Raw genomic sequence first — 24779 nt, forward strand, 5'->3', positions numbered from 1 at the left:
ACAAGGCATTTTTCACACCTACAAGCTAGAGGTGACACGTGGCTTGCTTAAAGACTCTAAGGGAAACAACTTCCTTACAGCGTATATTATAATTAGATACTAAGGTCTTTGCTGCAACATTGTGGGTTAGAATAAGAACTCTCTGGCTGAAGAGTATTTCTATCTTTTGTTCATCTATGGTTAAAGATATTGTAAACCTGGGATTATTAAAATAAGGGCAAAATTTTATCTCCATAAACAGAGCTAGACAATGTCTGTGGTCTTTCCCAAACTAAAAATCTTAGCACACTTATTATTCCACCTTTGTAACCGATAAAATCATATTTATTGATCATGAGTTGTTACCTGTTCAGCAAAAATGCCTGAAAGCATAGGCATCTTTAACCTCTTTCACAGAGTTGCTAGTTCTGGAGTTTTCTTAACTCCCTTATCATCATACAGCATTTGTTAATCTGAAACTCCCAAAACTCCTTCTGAGGTAAAAATCTTAGCATATCAATGTATGTACATATACACTAGACAGCAAAACTTATTAAATAATTTTATTCTTTTGTCTTTTATATTGCTAACAGTAGCCCAGTGTTAAGCATATTGAAAACCTGAAGAAGTAAAAAATTTTTTGGTTTGCATAAAGCATATATAAAAATCTATTCAGAGAAACAAACAGCTGATAATTATATTGGCCAGTTTTAAGAGTGACAAAAATAAGAATCAAAATAAAATATATTGATGGTTTTATTAAAATTCATTTGCACAATTTTAGCTAACCAATCTGTGCTAATGAAATCCAAGTTAAAGTTATAGCCAGACAATATGAGAGAAGACACTGTGTGTGGCTACTTAAGAATATTTCTCAAAGAGAATCTGCTTTGTGCTTAGAACATAGCTAGGTTTACCATTTCAACAATGAGCAGCAATGAACATTCTCAACTTTTCTAATAACCGTTCTATAATAGCAAGGAAAAAATAAAAATAATATTACCACCTTTTAACAATGGACATAGATATTGGAATTGCAGCTGTTCTAGGTGCTTAGATTAAAAAAAAATAAAAAAGTCAACATACTAAGATCCCTGGTTAATTATCTTTGATTTTTTAAAAATCACAAAATATAAAATATTTGCTTGCCATTGCAACAGGTTTAACCCACAAGCAATAACCTGAATATCTTTTCTTTATCAAATACTTTAACAGTGCAAATGTTAGTAGTCTCAGTACACACTGCTCACCACATTCTGTCTTTGCAGCCCGATGATGAATCCTCCCAGGAAGTGTCTCTGCCAAGAAAGATGTACAACCGCCAAAAAAAAAAAAAATACAATGATGTGCTCGCATACCAGAGTGTCAAAGGTAGAGAGGCAGTTTTTTTATATGCAAGCAAGAGGTGGAATGTATAATCCAAAATGTCATCAAGGCAATAAAAAATAAATACAATATTAAATCTTTCAACACAAAAACAAAAAGTAGTTTGCTACTTTGAACAGTACTCGACATGGACTAGCAGATCTCGATGCTCAGTGGCTGGATACTGTACACTGCACTTGGGACATTCCACCAGACTTTCGTTCAGTGCAGCAGAGGGACTTTTTGGTGAGGCAACCTTTACTCTGTTTTCAGTCTCTCCTTGGAAAGCGACTAACGGCTCTGTGAGGGCAAACTCATGGAGATGTTTCTGAAAAATAAATTTTAAATGAACACCATCTGTATATAAGGCACACTGTTCAGCAATTTTAACTGTTTCATAAATTCCCTAGCTACCTCAGCCCAGACTTTCTTCTGAACCTCTGCTCATCAATATTTTGGTGGTAATATATAAGGTGGTTATAAATGACTAAGATAATGACTATAATTACTCAAATTGCCAAGAAGAGTACTGGGGTTGGGGGTTCATATAAATGGGAGGCCCGTGTGTGAGGCTGACTACATTTGCTAGTTGGGTAAATTGGGAAATGTCAGCAACAAAGAACTATATAAAATTAAGAGCAGCAAAGAATTTTAGTATATCAAAGAGGCTATACACAGAAATGAATAAAATATTATATAATACCTTTGAAACTTTCCTATTCCCAATTTTTTTTCCCTGAAGAACTTAGAATAGTTCAAGTTTAAGGAGTATTTTTATAGCACACTATGAAAACCGTGGATAGTAGGAACATGAAGAAAAGTACAGGAAAATTACAAATTCACATATCCTCTGGTTTCCTATACTTTAAAAACAGGCATTAACAGAAATGATTCTAACCTTTAATTTTAAATATTATATAAGTGCCTGAAATCAATGACATACTAAAAAAATAAAGCCAGATATATATTTTATTTTATTAATATAGAAGCTACAAATTACTTGTTTTTAAAAATCTATTGTTTTTCTCTTTTGAAAATGGAGAGGTTATATTTGTAACATTTCACCTTCTACAAATATTTTGCAGTATTAGGATAAACTGTGACATGTGTATTAAAGGGACCTACACACACAGAGGTACAGACACACTCTCCCATCAGGTTTGATCTAAAAGCTTATTAGTAAGATGAAAATAATTGAAAAACTATTTCCTCATAATAACAACATTATTCAAAATGTTTATGTTTTTAAGTATTATGTTTTCAAGGTAATCTCCCAAAATATGCCTAACCTATAACATACCTAAAAAGCATATTAACAATAACAATCCATTATCCCTAAAATCAGTATCTCTCTCTCTCTCTCAAAACATAATTTCAGTTCAGGATTCTACAGCAACCCCACCTTGCACCCTCTCCCCTAAATTGGGTGCTATTTAGTGCCTCTAGAATCATAGCATCTGGAGTGGGTAAAGAACAACAGTAATGTAATTATTATTTTGTGGCACTGGTATTGAGTACAGTGCACTACACCACTGAACTATGTCCCAGCCTTTTTTATTTTTTTGAGACAGGGTCTCACTAAGTTGCTGAGTGTGGTCTTAAGCTTCAATCCTCCTGCCTCAGCCTCTACAATAGTGGGAATTATAGGTGTGTACCACCACATGGGGTCTGTAATATAATTATTACCAAGAGTTGCATAATGTCTCTCTTTCTGAGCTCTGAATTGATGTTCTATGGGTAGTTGTTTCAAACAAGGCAGGGGCTTGCCTATTTATTTGAGTTAAAGTTAGCTTTTCCTTAAGCTGTATCCTATTGGATTGGGAAATTATTTCACATACAAATAGAAAGACAGCAGAAGAGAAAGAGAGAAATGTTTTGTTAGCCATTCCAAACTCACCAAGGATTCCAACTGTGTTATCTGATTTCTTGCTTTTCGGAGTTCCTTAAGAATTATATGCAATTGATGCTGCATATTTTGACGATCAAGTTTTTCATTTTCAAAGTCTACAGTACATGCCTGCATCTGGCCAGGAAAGACAATTACAACTGAAAGACATTGTCTAGATGCTTGCATTTTTTGTTTTGTGGTACTGGAGATCAAATCCACGATTGTGTGAATACTAGGCAAGAGCTCTACAATCGAGCTACATCCTCAGTCTTAAATGCTTACATTCTGTATTAGTACAAGGAGAAAACATTTTTATACCACCATAATAAGAAACTTATTAGTGCACAGTGAGATGTTACTAAATGTGGCTGAGGACTGGGTTTATCCAAGAAGCAATGCCAAGGCTTGAGATACAGGTAATAAAGAGCAGTTCTGGAAATTGCTGGTTGAAATTATCCCATCCCAATCCTCTCTGTGGGGCGCTGGGGGAAGAGTGGGGGAAAGGAAAGAAATGGCTATTCCCTGTTTTGGAATATACTAAGAATCTCTGCTCTACATTTCTAGAACAGATAGTATATTTTTGAATTCTGCTTAAAGTTATAAGGTGGCCTGTGTGTGTGTGTGTGTGTGTGTGTGTGTGTGTGTGTGTGTGTGATACTGGGGATTGAACCCAGGGGTATTCTTCCACTGAACCCTACCCCCAGCCTCTTTTATTTTTTATTTTGAGGCAGAATCTCAATAAGTTGCTGAGGTTGGCCTCAAGCTTGCAATTATTCTTTCTTAGCCTCAAGAGTAGCTGGGGTTACAGATATGTGTCACTGCTGCTGGCAGAAGGTGGTCTAATTAAGAGACTTTTAGGCTACGTAGAAACTATGGTCACCGGGAAAGAGCAAAATTTACTAAGGTCAATATCAGCTGGTTAAATAAATTGCCATTTCACCTCAAAGAATCTGGTTTGGCTACCCATAGGAATATACGGGTACAAAAGTTCAAGTCATTTTAGAACACTTTTCACAACTTTCAAACAATTCTCTATAAAACAGTGGAAATATGAGGGAAAATTCCATTTCCTAACAATTGAACTAAATTTAGAAGCAACCCCAGTGAGTACCTGTTGTTCCAACAAAGCTACCCTCGTTTGTTCCTCTTGCTGCTTTAACAGAGACGTGTAAAGAAACTGGACCTGTTGGATGCAAAGAGAACCAACATTGTCTCAGCTAATCTTTCATCACTTGACCAGGGAAGCATGAGAAGCTCACATCACAAGTCACATCTCTAACCAGGACACCTGCTAGGTGGGTGACTCATTCCAGCTGGTGGTTTGATGGCTCTCTACCGAGTACTTCCCTGGCTCCTGAGTTCCCTGAGTCAACAGACTGGCCCCTGAAAACAACACTCAACTCTGCGGTGGCCACACCCCTTTCCTGGAGGTTCTGACATCTGCCATCATTTCAGAGTAGAAAAACACAGTGGGTAGTGCCTGGCTTCCTTGGCTGCAGAGCTGGAGCCACATTTAATCCTATCTGAGGAATCTTTCCCAAGTGTCACTTGTGGCTCACCCCATAGACAGAAGTGAGAGCAGTAAAGGTGGAAAATGTTTGACTATTAATTTTCCCTCCCCCGAGTCTTAACCTCTGGAGGATTTTTTATAATTAGCTCTTTTGATAGTAGTGTTAACACTGACTTTTATTTAGTTTACAGAGCACTTTTATGTTCCCTCCATTGCCCCTCACAAGAGCCCTATAAAGCAGGTAGAGGTTATTATTCATTTGACCTATGAGTCAGAGAAAGAGAAGGTAGGTGATCTGCTTAAGACCATATGTCCAGATATGGACTCCAAATGTTCTATTACTCTATGCTTCCAAACAAAAATTAATGACTTTCTGTCAAAGTAGTATTCAATTCTAATAATTCTAACTTAGTAACTCCAACATTACCAAGACATACTGGCTCAAAACTGTGAATATAATGAGACTATGGCAGGCACTATGTGGATTTACTTGAGCACAATCTATCAAGAAGCCAGGATCAACCTTATTCCTTTCCCTACTTCTTCTTTTGGCTTCTCACACATACGTACTTCCTTCTCACTCAGAGGGAATTTCCACAAAGTTACCTTGCTGGTCTTTCTTATCATCAGATCTTTTTCCAAATACCATTTCCTCTAACAGGCCTTACTCACCCCAATTTCTCTGTCATATCACCTAGTTTTATTTTCTTTAGTGTACTCACTTACTTGGGTCATTCTTTATGGTCTGTTTCCATGTCAGAATGTAAACTCCCATGAGGGGGCAGGATGTTATTTCAGTCCTTGCTAACTGGCTAGTGGTTAAAATACTCCCCGACACTTGGTAAGTGCTCAATGAAAACTTTGAATTATGAGTAATGAAGAAACTTTCTGGTCAAGTTTACCTGAGATAAGAGCTCTTCAGATCTCTTCCTCTCTTCCTCAAGCTTTTCCCTGGCAATATCATTCTCCTCTTTGAGTCTTTGTATTTTCTCTGTTTTATGCCTGTCATCTTCCAGATCTGCCTTTCTTTGTGAACACAACAGCTGATTTAAATCTTGAACTTCTTTTTGAGTTTCTTCATATTTTCTTCGAAATTCACTAAGTTCAAAACTCAACTGAGTTATGGTTTGTCGTTCAACTTCAAGATCTTTTTTGGCATTTGCCAAGAGGTGGTTGTAGTATTTTTGCTTCTCTTCTTGGAGGTAACCTATGACAAACAACATCATGGCAAAACTAATTTCATAAAACCCATAATATTCCTGAGATCTTAAAATTCAATCATGTTTCTATAAATGAGATCATACCATTTCTTCAGCTCACAAAATGAAGAGTCAGGAAAGGGAGCTATGGATGATATTTGATGAATTAAGAAATAGTAGTTCAGATACTTTATTTGAAGTCACAAAGAAGCACTAGAAACAGTTATATTCTATAGGGAGATGAAGTCCCTGATGTCTAAAGATAAGTCAAAAAAAAAGGGACAAAAGCTCATAATTTAGCATATGGAATTAATTACCAAAATTAAAGACAGAAGTATGAAGATGGGATGGAAAAGACAGGGTAGGACACTTCTGTACTGTCACTAGATTATTTTAATAAATGCTTATATTACTTTGAAAAAAAAAAAAACAGAAGGCAGGAGGACAAAGGAGGACAAAGGGAGAGAAAGCGGGAGTAGAGAGAGAACAGACTCTATTACCAAATGAAAAAATTAGACTTGGCCCAGAACGAAAATCCTACTTCCATGTGCATATATAAAGGTGCCACAGTAGTAACCTTGTCCCGTTAGGGCTCAACACCTTGAATTACCTCTAGAGATGTTCCCTTGATATTTTCCTTTTAGCATTAGGTTCATTTTAAATATTCAGATGTGAGACTTCAAGATGAGGCTCTGGCTTCCCTTGCTCTAGGCATCGCTTTACATAATTCAAGGCTGTGTTTCCCTCAGGGCTGTCAGGCTTTTAAGCAGTGCTTCTTTGCATGGGGCATCTCTTTGTCCTGGCCTGTCAGCTAGAACTACAGGACCTATTTCTTCATTGGTAAAATGAAACTAATGGCCCTTCCTACCCCACCTCTTAGAGCTGTTGTCACACTCAACTGGGATCAGTGTCAAGTGAACTGCAAAGCACATGGCAAAAAGATAGTACCATGAGTAAGAAATTTCATCTGAAGTCTGTAGTGAGGTTCAAACGACTAGAGAATAATCTACAAAACTTATTATTTCTCCAGGGGTTGACATGAATTGGTGCTGAAGGGAAGCAATGTAAAGAGAGCTGGTGACCAGGGCAACTCTGAGGGAAATCAAGCTGGAGGACTGTGAAGGGGGCCAAGGCATGCACAGGCAGAGGAGACATCATGACTTCAGAGGTGCCAGTCATGACCCTCCAACCCTATCTTGTGCCCTCTTGTCTGAAAACACAAGGCCTGGAACAGACCTGCAGAATGGGATTTCTTACCTCAAACTCAGAAGACTCTTATTTTACTTTTTAACACCTATCTATAAAAACCTAAATTTGATGAATCACTCCTTTTGGAAAATGTCAGGCCTGTCCCCAAAGAACATTTTTGTACCTTCTGATTCAGTCTTTATCTGTTGTGGGAGTGAAGGAGCAGCTGTTTCCGTTTTGTTTTCCAGCTCAAAGATCTTTGCTAAAAGTCCTTTAACGTAGGCCTCTCGTTGCTGATCATACACAAGCCACTGTTGATTTTTCTCCAGAGCCTTATAGTGAAGATGAAAGAAAATCAATGGTATAATAAAACCCAAAAATCTTCAAATGGACAAGGGGGTCCACCTGATGTAATGTTAGTCTTTTCTAACACTTAAAAATTTGTATGGCCCATAGAATAATTATGGTCAACCATTATGTCACACACCTTGAGAATCCACAACAGTACGGCAAAGTCATAATTTACATGGGATTGAGTCCTGTTAATTGCTACTTCCTATATACAGCTCACCTTATGTCTGTGGACACATCATGCTCTGTAAACTACTATGTCTTTGCAGCAGACAAAGAAAAGCTGCTCAGACCCCACTTCAAGAAAAAGCTTTGCCTGGCTGCAGGTAGAGGGGTTAGCTGGCCACCTCTTGCTATTAACTCCTTCAAGACTCTCTGTGCTTTGGGGCTGAGCTTAGCCAACAGCAAATCAAGGACCTGGTGATTTCTGCCCAACACGGGACATTGCTCAGGAGTAGTTTCAGGTCTGAAGTTCCTATGGAGCTGATAAAGACTTTGTCAGGTTTTTACCAGATTGGATGGTCCCCCATGTATTCCGGCCTCCTTCCTTTTCCTGTTACATATATTGCCCCACAATAAATTACCTGCATTTCTAACTCCCCTTTAGTGTCTACTTCCTGGAGTATCAAACTTCAATTGCTCCCTTCTCTTTATTACCAATTTCACCCTTTATATCTGTTAGAACTCAAGTAAAACCCCCAAACTGGGATTGTTCACCTTTCATACAGGGGCTTCATACTTGCAGGAGATTGAATAGTGTCCCCCCAACCTCATATCCATCTGAAACCGTAGAACGTGACCTTATTTGGAAACAGGGTTTTTGAAGATACAATTGGTTAAGATGAGGCCATACTGGAGAAGAGTGAGCCCTAAATACAACGACTAGTGTCCTCATAAGAAGAGAAGACAGACATCCAGTAGTCTAAGAAGGCCATGTGAAGGCAGAGGCAGAGGCTGGCTTGCTGCCACAAGTTCAAGGTGCCTGCAGGTACCAGAAGCTGCCAGAGGAAAGGAAGAGTCTCTTTCAAAGCCTTCAGAGAGAGTGTGGCCTTGCTAACACCTTGATTTCACACTTCTGGCCTCCAGCCTGAGAGATAATATACTTTTGTTATTTAAGACACCAATGTTGAGGCCATGGTGTTATGGCAGCCCTAGAAAACTAATACAGTGCTTACTGATGCAGATTTTAGTAAATGTCTACTTCCTTTTAAAAATGGTTTTTACTTTATCAACTATCTTCAGCTTTTTCTCTGTTGTTTCTCTCAAAAAGATAATAAGAGAAATGGATGGCATTAGAGCAGATTATGCTAAGTGAAGCTAGCCAATCCTTAAAAAACAAATGCCAAATGACTTCTTTGATATAAGGGGAGTAACTAAGGACAGAGTAGGGATGAAGAGCATGAGAAGAAGATTAACATTAAATAGGGATGAGAGGTGGGAGGGAAAGGGAGAGAGAAGGGAAATTGCATGGAAATGGAAGGTGATCCTCAGGGTTATACAAAATTACATACAAGAGGAAGTGAGGGGTAAGGGAAGAATAATACAAGTGGAAGAAATGTTTTACAGTAGAGGGGGTAGAGAGAGAAGAGGGGAGGGGAGAGGAGGGGAGGGGGTATAGTAGAGGATAGGATAGAGCGCAGAATACATCAGACACTAGAATGGCAATATGTAAATCAATGGAAGTGTAACTGATGTGATTCAGCAATCTGTATACGGGGTAAAAGTGGGAATTCATAACCCTCTTGAATCAAACTGTGAAATATGATATATCAAGAAATATGTAATGTTTTGAACAACCAACAATATAAAAAAGAAAAAGATAATAAGATCATGCTTCTCTAAAAGAATTCTCAATCTTCAAGTACAACATATACTCAAAAGTAACGAATACTAATAAAACTAGCAGAGTCTGTTTAACTGAGTGGGGAAATGAGAAGCAATTCACTTGACAATTACTGCTAATATTAGTTTTTCATTTCCATCATATCGTCCCCTCAAGAAACTGGAGATGCTCTCACAGCCTAGTGGATCACCTAGTTTAAGATTCAACTTATAAATCACAACTATGCTTGTCTGCAACAAGATATTGGGAAATACCTAAGAAGCTACATTAACTTTAGTGGCAGAAACAGAGTGGAATGGATATGTAGTTTTATGAAGCACCACACAAGCCCCAACTGTGAGAGCGAGCAAAGAAGGCAAGAGAGTCTATGAAAGAATCTAGCAGTTCCTCACACACTCTAGAACAATAAATTTGGAGCAGCTCAAAAAAACTGCCCTCAGCAAGTTCTCTCTTCTTACAAGCCACCAGTATTTTTACTGCCAATCCAACCTACTGGGCATGTAACTAGTGACCTTAATTGTGTCCCAATGATACATCTCATCTTAACTAGATCATGAGTCCCATGGAAGGTGGGGTCCAGGCTTGTTTCGGTGTTTGTTTTGTTTTATATTTCCATGCAAGCGTTCACTGCTTCCCCAGCAAGGGGCTGTTTGTGAACAATGATGATAACATTAATTGGTATACAATGGCTATAAGGACCAGCAAGCAGGACTGCACCCTTGAGTCTCCAACTGAAGTTTGAGCATTCACAGGAGACAGGAGAGGCCAAGAATGAATCTAGCAGTTCCTCACACACACTAGAACAATAAATTTAGAGCGGCTCAAAAAGAATCAAACACTTTCAGAAGTCTACTAAATAGTCACTGATTAATATACCAAAAATGCAATAAAACTCCTTTGTAATGAAATTAAGATAATTGTTTCTAAAAGCTTACAAGTCTTTAATATGTACTTCTTGTGTCATAATTTGTCTCAGATCTGTTGTACTGCATTATTATCAGGGGACATGGCAAATAGGATGTACAACTCATATGCTTCAGGGCTGCCAGAAAAAGATGACACAAATACAAGGGTCTTGACAAAAGAGTTGCATGGTGTAACTTTAATCAAATAAAACATACATACTGGAATGCATCTTCAAAAGGGTTCAATTCTTTTTGAACCACCCTGAATTTGTACTAGGTATACCAAGGAGGAGGAGCTCCCCCAGCCCACAAGCTTCCATCTCACTCTGAAGGGATATAAGGAGGGACAAGTGGTTAGTACTATTCTTTTTAAAATTTTTTAAAATTTGTTCTTTTTAGTGGTTAGTACTATTCTTTAACCTCTACATATATAACCAGACTTTTCCCCAAAGAACACTGGCTTTGTACAGCAGGAATTGGAACCTATTCATGTATATGCATTGGGATGGGCTATAAATCCAGGGTTCATGGTAGTTCACACCTTGGAGACCTATGACAGAATTCACAGACCTCATTATTAAATATGGATGTCAGATTACTAACTATTGGAAGAACTATACAAATAGCCCTCTTGATCTTAAAATGACCTATCATGCATGGATAAAATTCTATTTTAATCTCAATTTGAAAATAGAATAATCATATTTCCTTTGAAAGTAGCCACTCATCCCAGGTCCCTAGTTCCAAGATGAAGCGTGCTAAGGAACGTGAAGGTTTTAGTTGTGGATCAGGAACTCTGCTTTCTGGCAAGAACTTCTAACTCTTAAAGACACATGCAGTTGAGATTCATACCCACAAAGATCTGCATACATAGAAACTCTCAAGTCTAGAGGGTTCTCTACTGCTTTGTTAGGCTTCTTCTACAAGTCCAGGTATGTGGACTTAAAGGACTTGCAGTGTTTGCTTTTTGTAGGATTAGGAGAAGGGTTAAGTAAACAGAAGCCATCTCCAGAATCAAAGACTTAGTCCAGGCCACTACCCTGTGATATTCTGCTCTCTGTACTCATAAGGCAACTTTAACAATGGTTCTTTTTGCTTGGCTTAAGAGGTCACTATCAGGGTGGAGATACTGTATACCCATTCTGTATTATAACCTAAATGATGCAAAGTTCCATGAATGGATGTTTTCATTGTAGTAAACTGATTTAATGAGTCTGTCTCTTTAGTGAAACTTAGAGATAGATATACAATTGTCCAGTGTACTTTCTTTCAACTTTTCCGTGTGAAAGATTTCATAATAAAATGTTGGAAAAAAATAATCAGCCTCAAAGAAATATGAATACTAACATCTAGACTTCATAATAAACTTAGTATAGTTGAGAAGATGGCCAAGATTCATGGCTTATCTCAGAGTAGGCTGCAGTAATCACTTTCTTATTTAGATACACTGCAATTCCTAGTGAAGTTCTTGTTCATATTCTATGCATCTTTCAAAGAAAAGACTCACAAGGACCTTGGGTTCATGCTCAAATTTAGTTGCTATGAGAGGTAGCATTGTATATTGTGTATATCTAAATAGCTATAATTTACAGTATGTTCAACACTAAAGAAACCTAATTTTACATCAAACTTTACAAATTTATGCCTTTAAGAAGGAAATAATTTAAATCAACATCAGATGATTATGAAATATTTTCCTTTTAAAAGAACTGGTGGATACTTTACTGAAAAATAAAAGACAAAAATGCGCATTGGTATAAGATTTAAGAGGCTTTATCCTAAAAGGCCACATGATGGCGATGTTACTTCAATAAAGTAAATGTTTCTTTATTCCACACTCTGCATCTGTTCTTTCTTCTAATAGTGTCAATAAATGGATATCTATCAATAAATAAATATTGATGTTATTAGTTTTTAATCTCTAATATCAACATTGTATTAGTTATCCCTGTGTCATCTACACATTTGTGCGATATGTACTTAACAGTTTCATCCAATCAATAAAAACATACAATATGGGCAAAAGTGAAGTCCTGTGGAATACTGCTAATGTTCTCCCTCCTCTTTTAACAGGGATCCACTAAATATTCTGTGGGCAAAAATTCCAAAGTAGGTTAAATATGTTACCCTCTACTGGAGGAATTAAAAAAAAATGTGGGTCAATTGATAAAACTGGATTAAGGATGGTAGATTAGATAGAACATTATGTCCATGATAAATGTACTGAAGTTGCAGTTCAAGCTAGTCATGTAAGAGAGTATCCTCCTTCTTAGGAAAGATACATTGAAATATGTCAGCTTAAAGGATGATGGATATGTGAATCCTCTCAAATATTTAAAAAAAATACTATGTGTCTGTGTGGGGTGGAAGTAAAAGAGAAAACAAGAGTACAAAATGAGGCAAAATGATAGTAATGGTTGAATTTTGATAAAGAGGATATGGGCATTATATGTACCATTCTCATGCTTGGAACTTCTCTGTTCATTTGAATTTTTTCAGATTTAAAAAAGTTAGTTATTGTTTATTTCCCTAAATTCTGTTTAAAAATCAGATTGTTAAACTTAAGAGGAAGAAATACTTATTAAAACTTTCTTTTAGCTATTTGTTCTATCTAGCTTGGACATTTGACAATGTTTACAGCATCAACTCCAGGTAATGCATTATTTCAAAATGTTGGTCAGATCTAAATGGTAGCTGAGGAATGATACAGCTAGACCTTAAAAAAGGTATACTATTTTTAAGGGTTGTAAGTATAACAGATTGTAAGCTTCAGTAATACAGGATTGGGAGAGGGGGCAGAAAAAGGCAATAGGAACTATCTGAGAGCTATAATCTTAGACAAGGTGGCATTAAAAAAAACCCTGTCCCAGCCTCCCCCTAGAAAGTGATATTACAGAAACTTCATGAAGTTATCTGGGGGAAGAGCATCCCTGTCAGAAGGAACAGAAAGAAAAAAGGTGATGCTTTCAAGGAGTAGCTGAAAAACCAGCATGGTAGAATTAATGGGAAACAGAAGTTGTATAAAGTAAATCATTCACAAATATGCACATCTAGCAGGGCTAATACGCATAGAATGTGATAAAGTTCAGTGTAATATATAACACAAAAAAAGCCTATTTTGACAGTTTAAAAATTATATTGCTTCTTTATTTTAGTTACCTCTAGGTAAATCACTTTGAGAAAGGTACAGTAGTGCCCTGTCAGACACTCAGGAGATCTAAATTCTTTTAAAGATCAAATAGACTTCAAGGGACACTTATCAGATGAAATAAAGCAGGAATCTTAAGAGCATGCTTATCAGGGTAGACATGCCAGTAACATTTCTGCAATCAAAATATCTACCTACCTTTAATATATCTATTATTAAAACTTGAAGAAACATTGATAGCAGTCATATGTCCTCAGTTTATTCAACTCCTGGAAAAACTTACCTATCCATTTAAGATGTAAGTTTAAAATAACACAGCTTTACCAATATACTTAAAAAAAACTCATATCAAATTCTAGAGAAAAGAGTACTGAGTGTACACAGAATGTTTTTTCTTTTCAAACCATAAAAAGCAAATCCTGGTTCCAAAAGAAAGATTTCAAAAAAAAAGAGAGTATACCTTGCATGCATAAACAAAGAGAAGACACCATAAATTAAATTACATTATAATAATAAAATAGTTGGGCAAATTAGATTTAGGTGGAGAAGGGATGTTGTTGAAATATGTATTAGCAGCAGGTAATTTCTAGGGCTTTCTAAACTAAACAGAGCACTTAAAAGAAATGATTCTCTTGAATCATTGGGAAGAGACTTAGGCAACAACCACAAACCACTCAGTTCTCCTGTTTTACAACTATATTTTTTTCAATACTCATGTTTCAATTTCTATGAAATTTAAGAAAAGATGAATAAGTCCTCTTTACCTAGTAATTAACAAAAAGAAATAAACTTACATCTTTTAGCTGTACTTCCATCTCATGAATATTACTCATTGATGAGTTGAAGCAGTTTGCAGCCACAGTCTGTAAATAACCCAGTTATTAGTTAAAGGTATACTTTTAACAACAGAAGTTTCCTTATTATATTTATATTTAGTTCCATAAAAATATAGTATACTTCTCTGGGGAATCTCAAAATCCAGATCTGGTACGTGATGGTAAAACATCAAGTGATAGTTACCAGAGCACTACTGTCAGAATTAAGATCTCCTGGAAGCTTCCTAAGCAAGCTGTAAAGCCTGAGATTTCAAATCTCATTTGACTTCCAAGATGCTCTGGACCCCAGGATCACCACAACATCCTTTCATGCATAAGAATAAACTAGTGGTTTTTACCAAAAACTGTCAAAACAAAACAACTGCGCTACTTCAATGAAACCTGGAAAATATAAATTGTCAAACAAAAAATTAAAAAGTATTTTTATTTTTCAAGAATTATATTTTGTAGGCTGGGCACAGTAGTACATGCCTATAATCCTAGCATTATTGACATGGGAGTCCGAGGCAGGAGGATTGCAAGTTTAAGGTCAGCCTTAGCAACTTAGTAAAACCCTGTGTCAAAATATAAAAAGGATGGGGATATAGCTCAGTGGTAAAGCACCACTGGGTTAAATTCACAGTCTACAAAATAATAATAATAATAACAACATTAATAAAAATAATATTGCTATTTATAATAATCACAATAATTAGTACTAATATTTTAGATTATTACAGGTTATCTCTTATCTAAAAATGTTAGGACCAGAGGGGTTTTGCATTTCATATTTTTTTAGCATTTGGAATATTTGCATATACATTATAAGATATCTTGGGGATGGGTCTCAACTCTACACACTAAATTCATTTATGTTTCACACACACTTTACACACACAGCCTGGGGGTAATTTTGTACAAAATATTGAGTGTGCCCACATTCTGACTACCACCTTAGTCACAAGGGTTCAAGTGTGAGAATTTATACCTGTAGCATCTTACTGGTGCTCAAAATGTTTCAGATTTTGGAAGCATTTTGGATTTGGGGATTAGGATGCTCAACTTGAAATAATATTAATTAGTATTAGTTCATACAAATTATATAAAATTCAAAAACCTAATTTCTCTCCTCTTTTTTTTCTTCATTTTCTCATACAGGAAAAAAAAAAAAAAGATGGGAATGCACCCAGGCTAGCCTACAAACTAAAAAAAAAAACAAAAACAAAAAAAACTATATTTTGGAGTGTTTGGATTTTCTTTGGCTTTTTTTTTAAATATCATATATAAGGAAGCCCCAAATATTTTTTTTCCCTAAAGATGTTCTATTTGCTCACATTAATATATAGCCCTTTCTTGTTCAATTTAGCCTTCCAGGTAGGAACTATGACAGAGAGGTTTCACTAAATACTTTTCTTTTTTTCCTTGAACAAACTGTAGACTAGTTTCCCAGTCATCCCTAGGGTTAGTGGAACCATGTGATCTGATCCTGTCTAATGTAGTGTAGGCAGAAGTGAAATACACCACTCCCAAACCTGGCCCCAAACTCTCCCAGGCAATTCTCTCTATATCACAGCTGCACACAGAGCATCTAGTGGAAGACTCCCTCCCAAAGGACAGTAGAGCCACTAGAAGCTACTGGATTTCTGAATGATTCTGTGGAGCAAAGCCTCCTACATTCCAACTTGCCCTGGATGGTGACAGGAGAAAAAACAAAAATCAACATTTCCTGTGAAAGACACTAAGATTTGAAGGCTATTTGTCATAGCACCTGAACATACTGATGAGCAGAAATGAACACCAGACAACCCACAAAATTATTTAAGAATACATCTTTAAAAGTTAAGACTTCTACTAATGTTCACATCTCATATTAAAAATACAGAAACTAGCTGGGTGTGGTGGCACACACCTGTCATCCCAGCTACTTAGGAGTCCAGCCCTGGGAACTTAGCGAGATCCTGTCTCAAAATAAAAAGGGTTGGGGAATGGAGCTCAGTGGTAGGGGGTTTCTGGGTTCAATCCTCAGTACCCTCAACCCCATCACCAAAAAAAGGGAGAGGAAGATGGGTAAGGGACTAATTCTTAAACTTCTAGAAGAGATTTTAGAAGCATTTCAAGTCTGACTATAATGTTTCATAAGTTTCAGGTCTGTGGAGTTCTCTAGAAAACTTCAGCTCTTTGCACTCTTATGGAGAAACACTCAATTACCTATATATGAAAGTATGCACAAATGTAGAGGTCAGATTACTAAGTCCACTCCAAAGGTGAGATAAAGTGCAAAGACATGACCATTAATAGCATTGAGACATTATATATTTGAAAGCTACGATTATCTTCTATAGGTGGTATTAATAGCTTTATTAATATTAATCAAATTTTCAAATTTCCAAAAGAATCAAAAGTTTGATCAATAAGTAATCCTTTACAGAACACTCAGTATTGCCAGGTACTGCGGTAGGCACTTTACACTGTCACATTTAATCAGTATTCTTATCTTATTTTACTAATATGGACACTGAGGCTTAAGAAAGAGGTCTGGAGAACCCTGTCACTGTCTCTAAGGTAGAAGTTAAGGAATTTATTCAGTCACACAGCTACCAAGTAGCAAAAATCTTCTGGACCCAGGTAAGTGACCTGTATGTTTACTATGCTATCTCATCATCTAGCAATCATACTTTAATAAACTCACTTTTCCTAAGAATTACAAATTGTATTCTTATAATTTAGAAAAACCCTTAAGTTTAAAGAAATTATTAGCACCTGTGATACACGAAGTGTGCTGGCTTTGCTTTCAAGTTCAGCAAGTCTTGCTGTTGTAGCAGACAATTGTTTTTTCAAAACATCTGTTTCTTCAGTTAAGGACTTCAACAACTGTTCCCTCCTTTCACCTTCCTTTGTTTTCTCTTCCAGCTGTTCAAGCAATGCATTTGTACTATATCTGGCCTTCAGCTGGTCTCTGAGTCGATGTATTTCTTTGTCCTTCTCCATGAGGTGATAAGCATTTTTCTCCCTCTCAGCTTCAAGAACTCGAATTTTCTAGATATAAACTAAGAAGACTCTTAGAACAAAGCCAGGTCAAACATTCAGTGAAACAATGTAATTCAACAAGCATTTATGAAATGTTTATTATATGTCAAGTTGGTTTTATGATACCAGGATCAAAAAGGAAGATAAAACCAAGTTCTATGCTCAGCTCCCAGAGAGATAAACCAATACATCAATTTATGCTCTAGGTAACATACATATACAATGAATGGGCACAGACACAGAGAAAAGAAAAACCAAGGGTGGGGAGAGAAAGCTAAAGGAAAACTGGCACTCATATGAGTATTTTAGAATCTTCCCTCCAAAATACCAGCTTTTATAAACCTAAATGCCAAAAGTGGGTCCCCCAAGATATACATGTTTTTTAGTGAACTTGAACCAGAAGAGTGAAAAGTTATGGACTACAACTTAAAGATGAATTAAATAGCCTACTTATGACAGGTAAATGATCTGGTATTAAATCTAGAAAGTGATCTTTAAAGAAGTGTTCAACATTTTCCAAGATCTGAAAGTAAGTACACTATTATACTGCTGCTGGCTTAAGGGGAAAAAGCCAATAGAAAGATGATAGAAACAATTGTTCGAATGACTAAGCAAAGAATCAAATTAAAATTTGCATTTAAGGAGAAAAAAGCAATTATTCAAATAAAAAACAGGGAAATTAAAGTTTAGGTAGAAAATTAAGAGGAGATTTTAGTTGGCCACAAGCTTAAATCAAATCAGTAGTATGACATAGATACAGAGCCAGACAATTTCTGGTTTTAGTAGAGTAAGGTATTCAGTAAGTACATATAATAGTACCATTTCAATTTGTTTGCCAAAAAACATTTGGGGACTACTCTCAATTTTGGGTGCATAACTCAGAAGGGATACAGACAAACCACAAAGTGTTGAGGATGGTAAGCCAGAGAACGTGTTTTCTGCAGAAAAGCAAAAGGAAGCAAGATTGCTTCAAATGTCTGATAAAATGTATATTTGGATAAAGGATAGGCTTGTTCTGTTTAGTTCTAATGGGCACAATTACAACATATGGGAATAAGTAACAGAACTTGAATTTCAACAGCTTATAAAGGAACAAAGCATTTAGTGCTTGTCAAAGGAGCAATGAACCAGAAAGACATCTCTCAGAAAAGCTATAATATTCCTTTACCAGAATGCAAAATAACATTTGTTTATAAAATGGTGATAGTTCATTTCTCAGTGCTTAAGTAATTAATGTTGTATAAAAGTCAATAATAATTCAGTTCTATGATGTGCCTATAAATGAAATTTAAAAGAATCAAATGATACTCTTTAATCATTTGTTTACTAGATTTGAACAATAAGAGCACTTTTGTAAAATAGATGAAAACCAAACTTATGATTTTTAGATCCTCCCAGATCTAATAAGTTCCCTGTGCCATACAAATTAAAAATTAGAGAATCTGAAATATAGTTAAATAGCATGCAAAATGCCAATGCGTGGAATAATTTTATCTCAAAGCACCTAAAAGCAAAGGTTATGTGGAAAACAGCCAATATGCATGATAAAATAGGTTTTTAAACATTTACAAATAAATTTGAATACTATTTAACATTCTGAAATGAATAGAGGATTTAATATCCTAAATGGATAAATTTGATTTTTTTACTTTTAATGAACTAATAGAAAAAACAGATAGTATGATTATTGCATAAATAATCCTATAGTAAAAAGAGATATAAGAATAGTACAGTATCCTTAAAGTATACACCAATGAATAATAGATCCAGTATTCCAAAAAGCATGAAAATACAACACTTATAGACAATTAAAAAACAGGGGCCTGAAATGTTGCTCAGTGGTAAAACATTTGCCTAGCATGCTTAAGTTCCTCAAGGGGGGTTTGGGGAGTGAAAACATTTATATTTGAATATCTTAAATACATTGTGCCATAATTTGAATGTGTCCCTCCAAAATTCACTTAATCTTCAATGCAATATGTTGGGAGATAGAGCCTAATAAGAGGTGAAGGAGATAAACCAAATAAATCTTTTTCCTTTTTAACTTATTCAGTCTGTGACATTCTGTTACAGCAGCAACAACAACCAAAACAGACTAAGACACAGCAAAACAAAAATTATCAAGAATATTCATGTCATTAAGCTAAATAACCAAAAAGCTATAGGATGAATTATGAATTAGGTTATAACTTTATTTTACGAAACTGAAAAAGAGACTACAGTATTGTGTTGAAGGTGCAGAACTATTCTTTATTTCTGAAACAAACTTAGTATGTGATAATATCAAAACACATAAGCACTGAAGTATGTCTAACAGTTAGCAAAGTCGAACTAGGAATTTAAGATTCTAAATCCAAGGGTCAACTTTCTAAAACTAAAGAACTGAGTAGAACAAGAGTAATGGTGGCATCAGAAAATCATAATACATCATTTTCTAAGAAAGCTTATTACAACCTAAAGGGCTAAAAGATCATGTACCTCCAAAAGTCTGTGTTTGTCTTTATCAGTCAGTTTGCCTTTTCCACTTGCGATTTCATCCACTGATGTTTTTAAAGCTGCAATTTCTCCCTTAAATTTCTCTAATGCAGTTTCTGATTTCGAGTTACCAGGCTTTGCTCCCCATTTACTCTTCATCAACTCTTTGGGACTTTTGGAAGACATCTCTGAAATGGTCTATTAAAGACAAAATTCAATTGTATTTTATAAGTCTAAGAATTTAAATCTCAGGTTTGAAATTAAGTAGAATTTACTTTGGTCTAAACTGAAATAATATATCCAAACCAGTGGAGTATGAAATAAAAGATAGAAGAAGATATCTGGAGTGTTAGGATTTTTTTTTTTTTTAAATCTCAGCAGACACATGCAGAGTAGTAACCTTCTAAAAATATCAATTTGCATACTTATGTTTTATGCAGTATTCTGCACATGTGGTAGAGTTTGAAAAACAATGGAGGGGTCCCCACAATCATTACAATGAAGTCTGAAAGAAGTAGGCCACAATCAAGGACATATCATATCCAAGTATAAAAAGTGGTAGCAGGGCTGCGCTTGCCTCGAATGCATGGGGCTCTGGGTCTGATCCTCAGCAGCACATAAATAAAATAAAGGTGCTGTGTCCATCTACAACTAAAAAAAATTTTTTTTAAAAGCTGGTGGTAAATTATCTATTTCTGAATTTATTGGCATTGAAATATCTTTACTTAACATAATGGTATATCCTCTATTTTAGAAGATATGATTAATTCAGCTCTATCTTAATAGCTATTTGAGAAATCATAGAGGGAAGAATCGAGGAGAATCTAAGAGGAAACATTTATAGGAAAAGAGGCACAATATTCAGGGATTTAGGCAAAGAAAGGAATTAAAACAAAGGGTCAAATTAAGTCTGATAACCCTTCTAGATGACATTTTAGAAGGCCAAATATATAACACAAACTAAGCAGGCAAATATATTGTGTAACATACTATACATATAAATAGTACCTAATGGCTTTAGGCCTGGGGGTATAACTCAGTGGTAGAATGTTTGCCTCAAAAATGCAAGGCTCTGGGCTTGATTCATAGCATTATGAGAAAGTAATTCTTCATTAAGGAGATTTTAAAATGCCATGTGTCTCATGGTAAAATAATGGCAATGTGATTAAGGAATCTAGAAGAGTATAAGATCTTTAATCCATAGAAAAATTACTAAAGAAAAAAAGACATGTTTCCTGTTCTTGTGGAGCTTTTGATACAGTAAAATAAGCAAACAATAACAGGAAACAAACAGATTAGCAGATTCTTTTTTTTTTTTTTTTTTTTTTTTGGTACCAGGGATTGAACCAGGAACACCTAGCCACTGAGTTACATCCTCAGCCCTCTTTATGTTTTATTTTGAGACAAGGTCTTGTTATGTTGCTGAAGGCCTCGCCAAGTTGTTGAGGCTGGCTTTTAACTTGGGATTCTCCTGCCTCAGTCTCCCAAACTGCTGTGATTACAGGCATGTGCCACACACCTGGCTAGATTCTCAAATTGTAATAAATACTATACAGGAAATGAACAGAGTAAAAGTGCAGTAAAAAAAAAAGTGGGGGGGATCTACTTAGAAACGATGGTGGGGAAGTGACTTATAAAGTTGTTCCGGGTGAAATCAGAAAGCCTAAAAATACCATAACTGCATTGTCGACTTAATTGAACAAACCACATATCTAATGGTTGGTCCCAGACTTTTGCCCATTGTAAGGTTTAAGACTAAGGGAGCTAGTAAATCTGGTGAGTCAAAGGCAAGGTTATGGTGTCTCAGGAACCTGCTGTCATGTTAGTTCCTTCTTATGTGCTTCTGTTGATATCACCCTTTGAACTTGATACACTGGGTTACAGGACAAGTCATTAGGACAGAAAAAAATATGATCAACAGAACTTGAAATAACTGGAGATATTTGCTTCCTAACCTTTAAACACGGCCTGCAGTGAATGACTATAGTTTCCAGCCTCTAGCCTAGACCCCACGAGCATCTCCCCAACCATCTACAACTACCAACCACCTTTCCCTGAATTTTCTATTCTCAACAGGGTCCCGGTTCAGACCTTGCCTGGCAGTGTCATCTTCTTCAGGAACCCCTCCCTCTATTAACTCTAATAAGGGATGCCTCCCACAAAGCAATCTGGCACCCAGTAGTATTCTTCCCCAGCCTTTTTTTTTTTTTTCAGACTTCAATAATTACTTCAGGGGCTGCATTTTGAAAAATAATAATAATAATAATAATTATTATTATTATTATTATTATTAGGTTATCTATGTAGCCTGACAGCAGGTTCTCAGAAATAATTTGCTGAATGGCTGAAGTGTTCTATATCAATCTGGACAGAAAGGTAACCACAGAATTTCAATCCAGTAAACTGCACAAGGCATGTATTACAGTACACGTATTGCACAATTTAAAAAGTTTGTCACAAAAGATCTCACGTGGACAGAGAGACACGAAAAGAAAAGCTTCAAAAAGACACTGGTTTTCTCATCTCTAAAATGAAGGCGTTTGTAGAAGGGACACGAAAGGGTTTGCTGATCAGTAAAAGCTGTATACCAACAAAAAGACCCTGGCCAAGTCACTTGGCCTCTCTGTAAGGACGTGATAATACGCACCGCAAAGTCCAAAGGAGAAATCGATAATACGATGGTCGAGAGGCGCCCACCCCGGTGCCAGGCACTAAGCCAGCAACAAGAAAAGGGGTACAGATCAGAGCCGGCAGAGATTGCGTCCGGGGGCCGCGATATGCCCACCAACCCCGCCTCCCTCACGGTCTAGCCCGGCCAGCAGCCTGCGGCAACACGCCGCTACAGCCACCCTCCGCTGCCGACGCCCGGGGTTCAGCTAACACCTGAGGGGAAGTGCAGCGCTCGCGTCTGCCCCGCCACACCCTGCGGCGCGAACGCTGCTTCCGGGAGTTTGAATCCCGCGGCTGAGGGGCGGGGCACGTCACTGCCGGCGGATCGCGGCTCCTGGATTGGCTGAGGCTCCCCGAACGGCGAGGGGCGGGACCTGAAGTCTGAGGCCGGCAGAGGCGGGCCCAAGCCGAGGTGAAGCGGCATGGGCGGAGCCGAGGCGGAGCCAGGGGGCGGGGCCGAAGGCGGAAACTCCTCCTCCCGGGTACGCCACCCAATCAATTCTGCCTTTCAGTTCTCTGGGGACTCAGGCGTTACTATAATTAATGGGATAAATCTAGTAAAGTTGGACTGGTTCAGTGCGCTTGAGCATTATTCATTACCAGGACCGGCTCTGGGAGAACTGGATTGCACAAGGTAGCATAGCCTCCCTGTCTATCGCGTGGGCTGACCCCTTATTCTGCTAAAAATCCGAGAAGAGCAAAGGGGAGTTTAACAATAAAGAGCTGATAGGTAACGCCCAGTTTGAACGCTTAGATTATGAACCCCGGAGCGTCAGAACATTAGCTCCAGATTGCTGCCCGATGCCGCTCTATTGGTCAAGTCTGGATCTTGGTTAGCCGCCTTGAGAACTTTGTTGCTAAAAGAAGAAAAGAAATGGGCTGGGGTTGTGGCTCAGTGGCAGAACGTTTGCCCCTCCCATGTGAGGCACTGGGTTCGATTCTCAGCATCAAAGTAATGATATCGTGTCTCTCTCTCTATATATATATATATCTAAAAATAAATTAAAAGAAAATGAGGCACAGGAAAAATACCAAGCATAAACTCACCAGAAAATTAAGACTGTAAATACACAGTAGTAAAGCATCCTGGGAAGACTGTTGTTACAGGGGTTAAACTCTAGGACTATCTGAGTTTAGTTTCTGACTGCTTCTTACTAGTTATGTGAACTTGCTATTTTATTGAACCTCTCAGATTTTATTGTTTCCTAATCTGTAAAATGACACAAATAATATCTACTTCATAGAGTGGCTGTATGAATTAAATGAGATAATCCAGGAAAAGTGCTTAGCATTTAGTAAATGTTGAGTTGCTGTTACCCATTATCACAGAAAAGACAAGAGACTCATGTTACTGAATAGAATGGATAAAAAACCAAGTAGTGAATTTTATAGGATAAAAAAATGCAAGAAGATGTTGGTACCTGCTTCCAAGGAATTAAACATCTGGTGGGAAAGAACACTCTTGGATTTGCTTTATATCTATTGCATTCAAGTATCAGATGGAATTGAAATGGGAGAAAGCCTGGAAAAGTTAAATCAAGTTGTGAACGTTTTTCATTGCCCAGAGTGGCAAAATTTGTTTCCAGAGAAACTTATTAAGACAGAAAAAGAATCTCCCTGCTCACCTTTGATCTAAATGAGGAGCAAAGAATGGAGAAAGGGGAGTGGAAGGGAATGTGGAAAGGGGTGGTACCAGCAGCCTGACAGCTAGGCCAGGTGACATGCCCACTAGGCCAGACACTCCAATTCCACACCTGCTCTCCAGAAACCTTTTTTGACTCCCTCTGAGTAGGGACGCTGAAAAAGAGGAGCAAACAGGAGACTCATTGGCCTGGGAGGCTTTGTAAAATTTTGTAATTGCCCTGTTTAGACCATATTTGCTCTTTCCAGAGGCGTGCTGCAGTCATGAACTTGTGTGAAGTTGGTGGTTTCCACGAGGTCTCACAAGGCCATTGCACTTTGATGTTGACAGTTCACTCAGGGATATTCTAGGACAAGGATTCAAACTCATCTTTATTCATGAGAGAAATGGAACAGTCAAGAAAACTAGGTCTTTATCTCAGCAGGTGAGCTCATTATCTTCCCAGCAGGAAAGTATTCTTGAGAAACCCAAACAGTATCAAAGAGCTGCTGCATGGGCATAGAATTATTAAATGGAAATAGAGAGGTTGTTGTGATTGAGAGTGCCTGTCACCTTTAAAGGGTTACACCTTCCAGAGGGATGCTAATAAATGCACAGGGCCTCATCAGCTAATAGACCTGCATGTCCAATAGAACTTTCTTCAGTAATGGAGAGCTTCTTCCTGTTCTATCCAATATGGTAGCACTATTCATATATAGCTAATGAGTGCTTGAAGTGTGTCCACTGAGATTAAAGGACTGTTTTAAATGTACTTAATTTTGTTTTAAAAACTGG

The 24779-nt window shown here is 37.1% G+C and overlaps 1 protein-coding gene across 1 annotated transcript; it reads right to left on the reverse strand.

Annotated features, from left to right (window-relative positions):
* Positions 1 to 527: 527 nt before the first annotated feature.
* On the reverse strand, positions 528 to 22625 carry Cep55 (centrosomal protein 55). The gene is made up of 9 exons (XM_005333725.4): positions 22341 to 22625; positions 19697 to 19891; positions 16952 to 17227; positions 14171 to 14239; positions 7314 to 7461; positions 5645 to 5949; positions 4344 to 4415; positions 3242 to 3367; positions 528 to 1672 (listed from the first exon to the last, which is right to left on the reverse strand). The coding sequence occupies exons 2-9, from the start codon at positions 19877 to 19879 to the stop codon at positions 1472 to 1474; spliced, it is 1380 nt and encodes a 459-aa protein (XP_005333782.1). The 5' UTR covers positions 19880 to 19891; positions 22341 to 22625; the 3' UTR covers positions 528 to 1471.
* Between the last annotated feature and the right edge of the window lie 2154 nt (positions 22626 to 24779).

This window comes from Ictidomys tridecemlineatus, chromosome 1 (assembly GCF_052094955.1).
Source record: "Ictidomys tridecemlineatus isolate mIctTri1 chromosome 1, mIctTri1.hap1, whole genome shotgun sequence".
Taxonomy (NCBI): domain Eukaryota; kingdom Metazoa; phylum Chordata; class Mammalia; order Rodentia; family Sciuridae; genus Ictidomys; species Ictidomys tridecemlineatus.

What these genes read in the sequence shown, in the direction of transcription:
- Cep55 (XM_005333725.4), bottom strand. Translation starts at nt 19,879, where the DNA reads ATGTCTTCCAAAAGTCCCAAAGAGTTGATGAAGAGTAAATGGGGAGCA. An exon ending in ACAAACACAGACTTTTGGAG is followed by an intron (nt 17,228 to 19,696) that starts GTACATGATCTT and finishes GTTTATATCTAG; the next exon opens with AAAATTCGAGTTCTTGAAGC. An exon ending in TAACACAGTTGGAATCCTTG is followed by an intron (nt 1,673 to 3,241) that starts GTGAGTTTGGAA and finishes TTTATTTTTCAG; the next exon opens with AAACATCTCCATGAGTTTGC.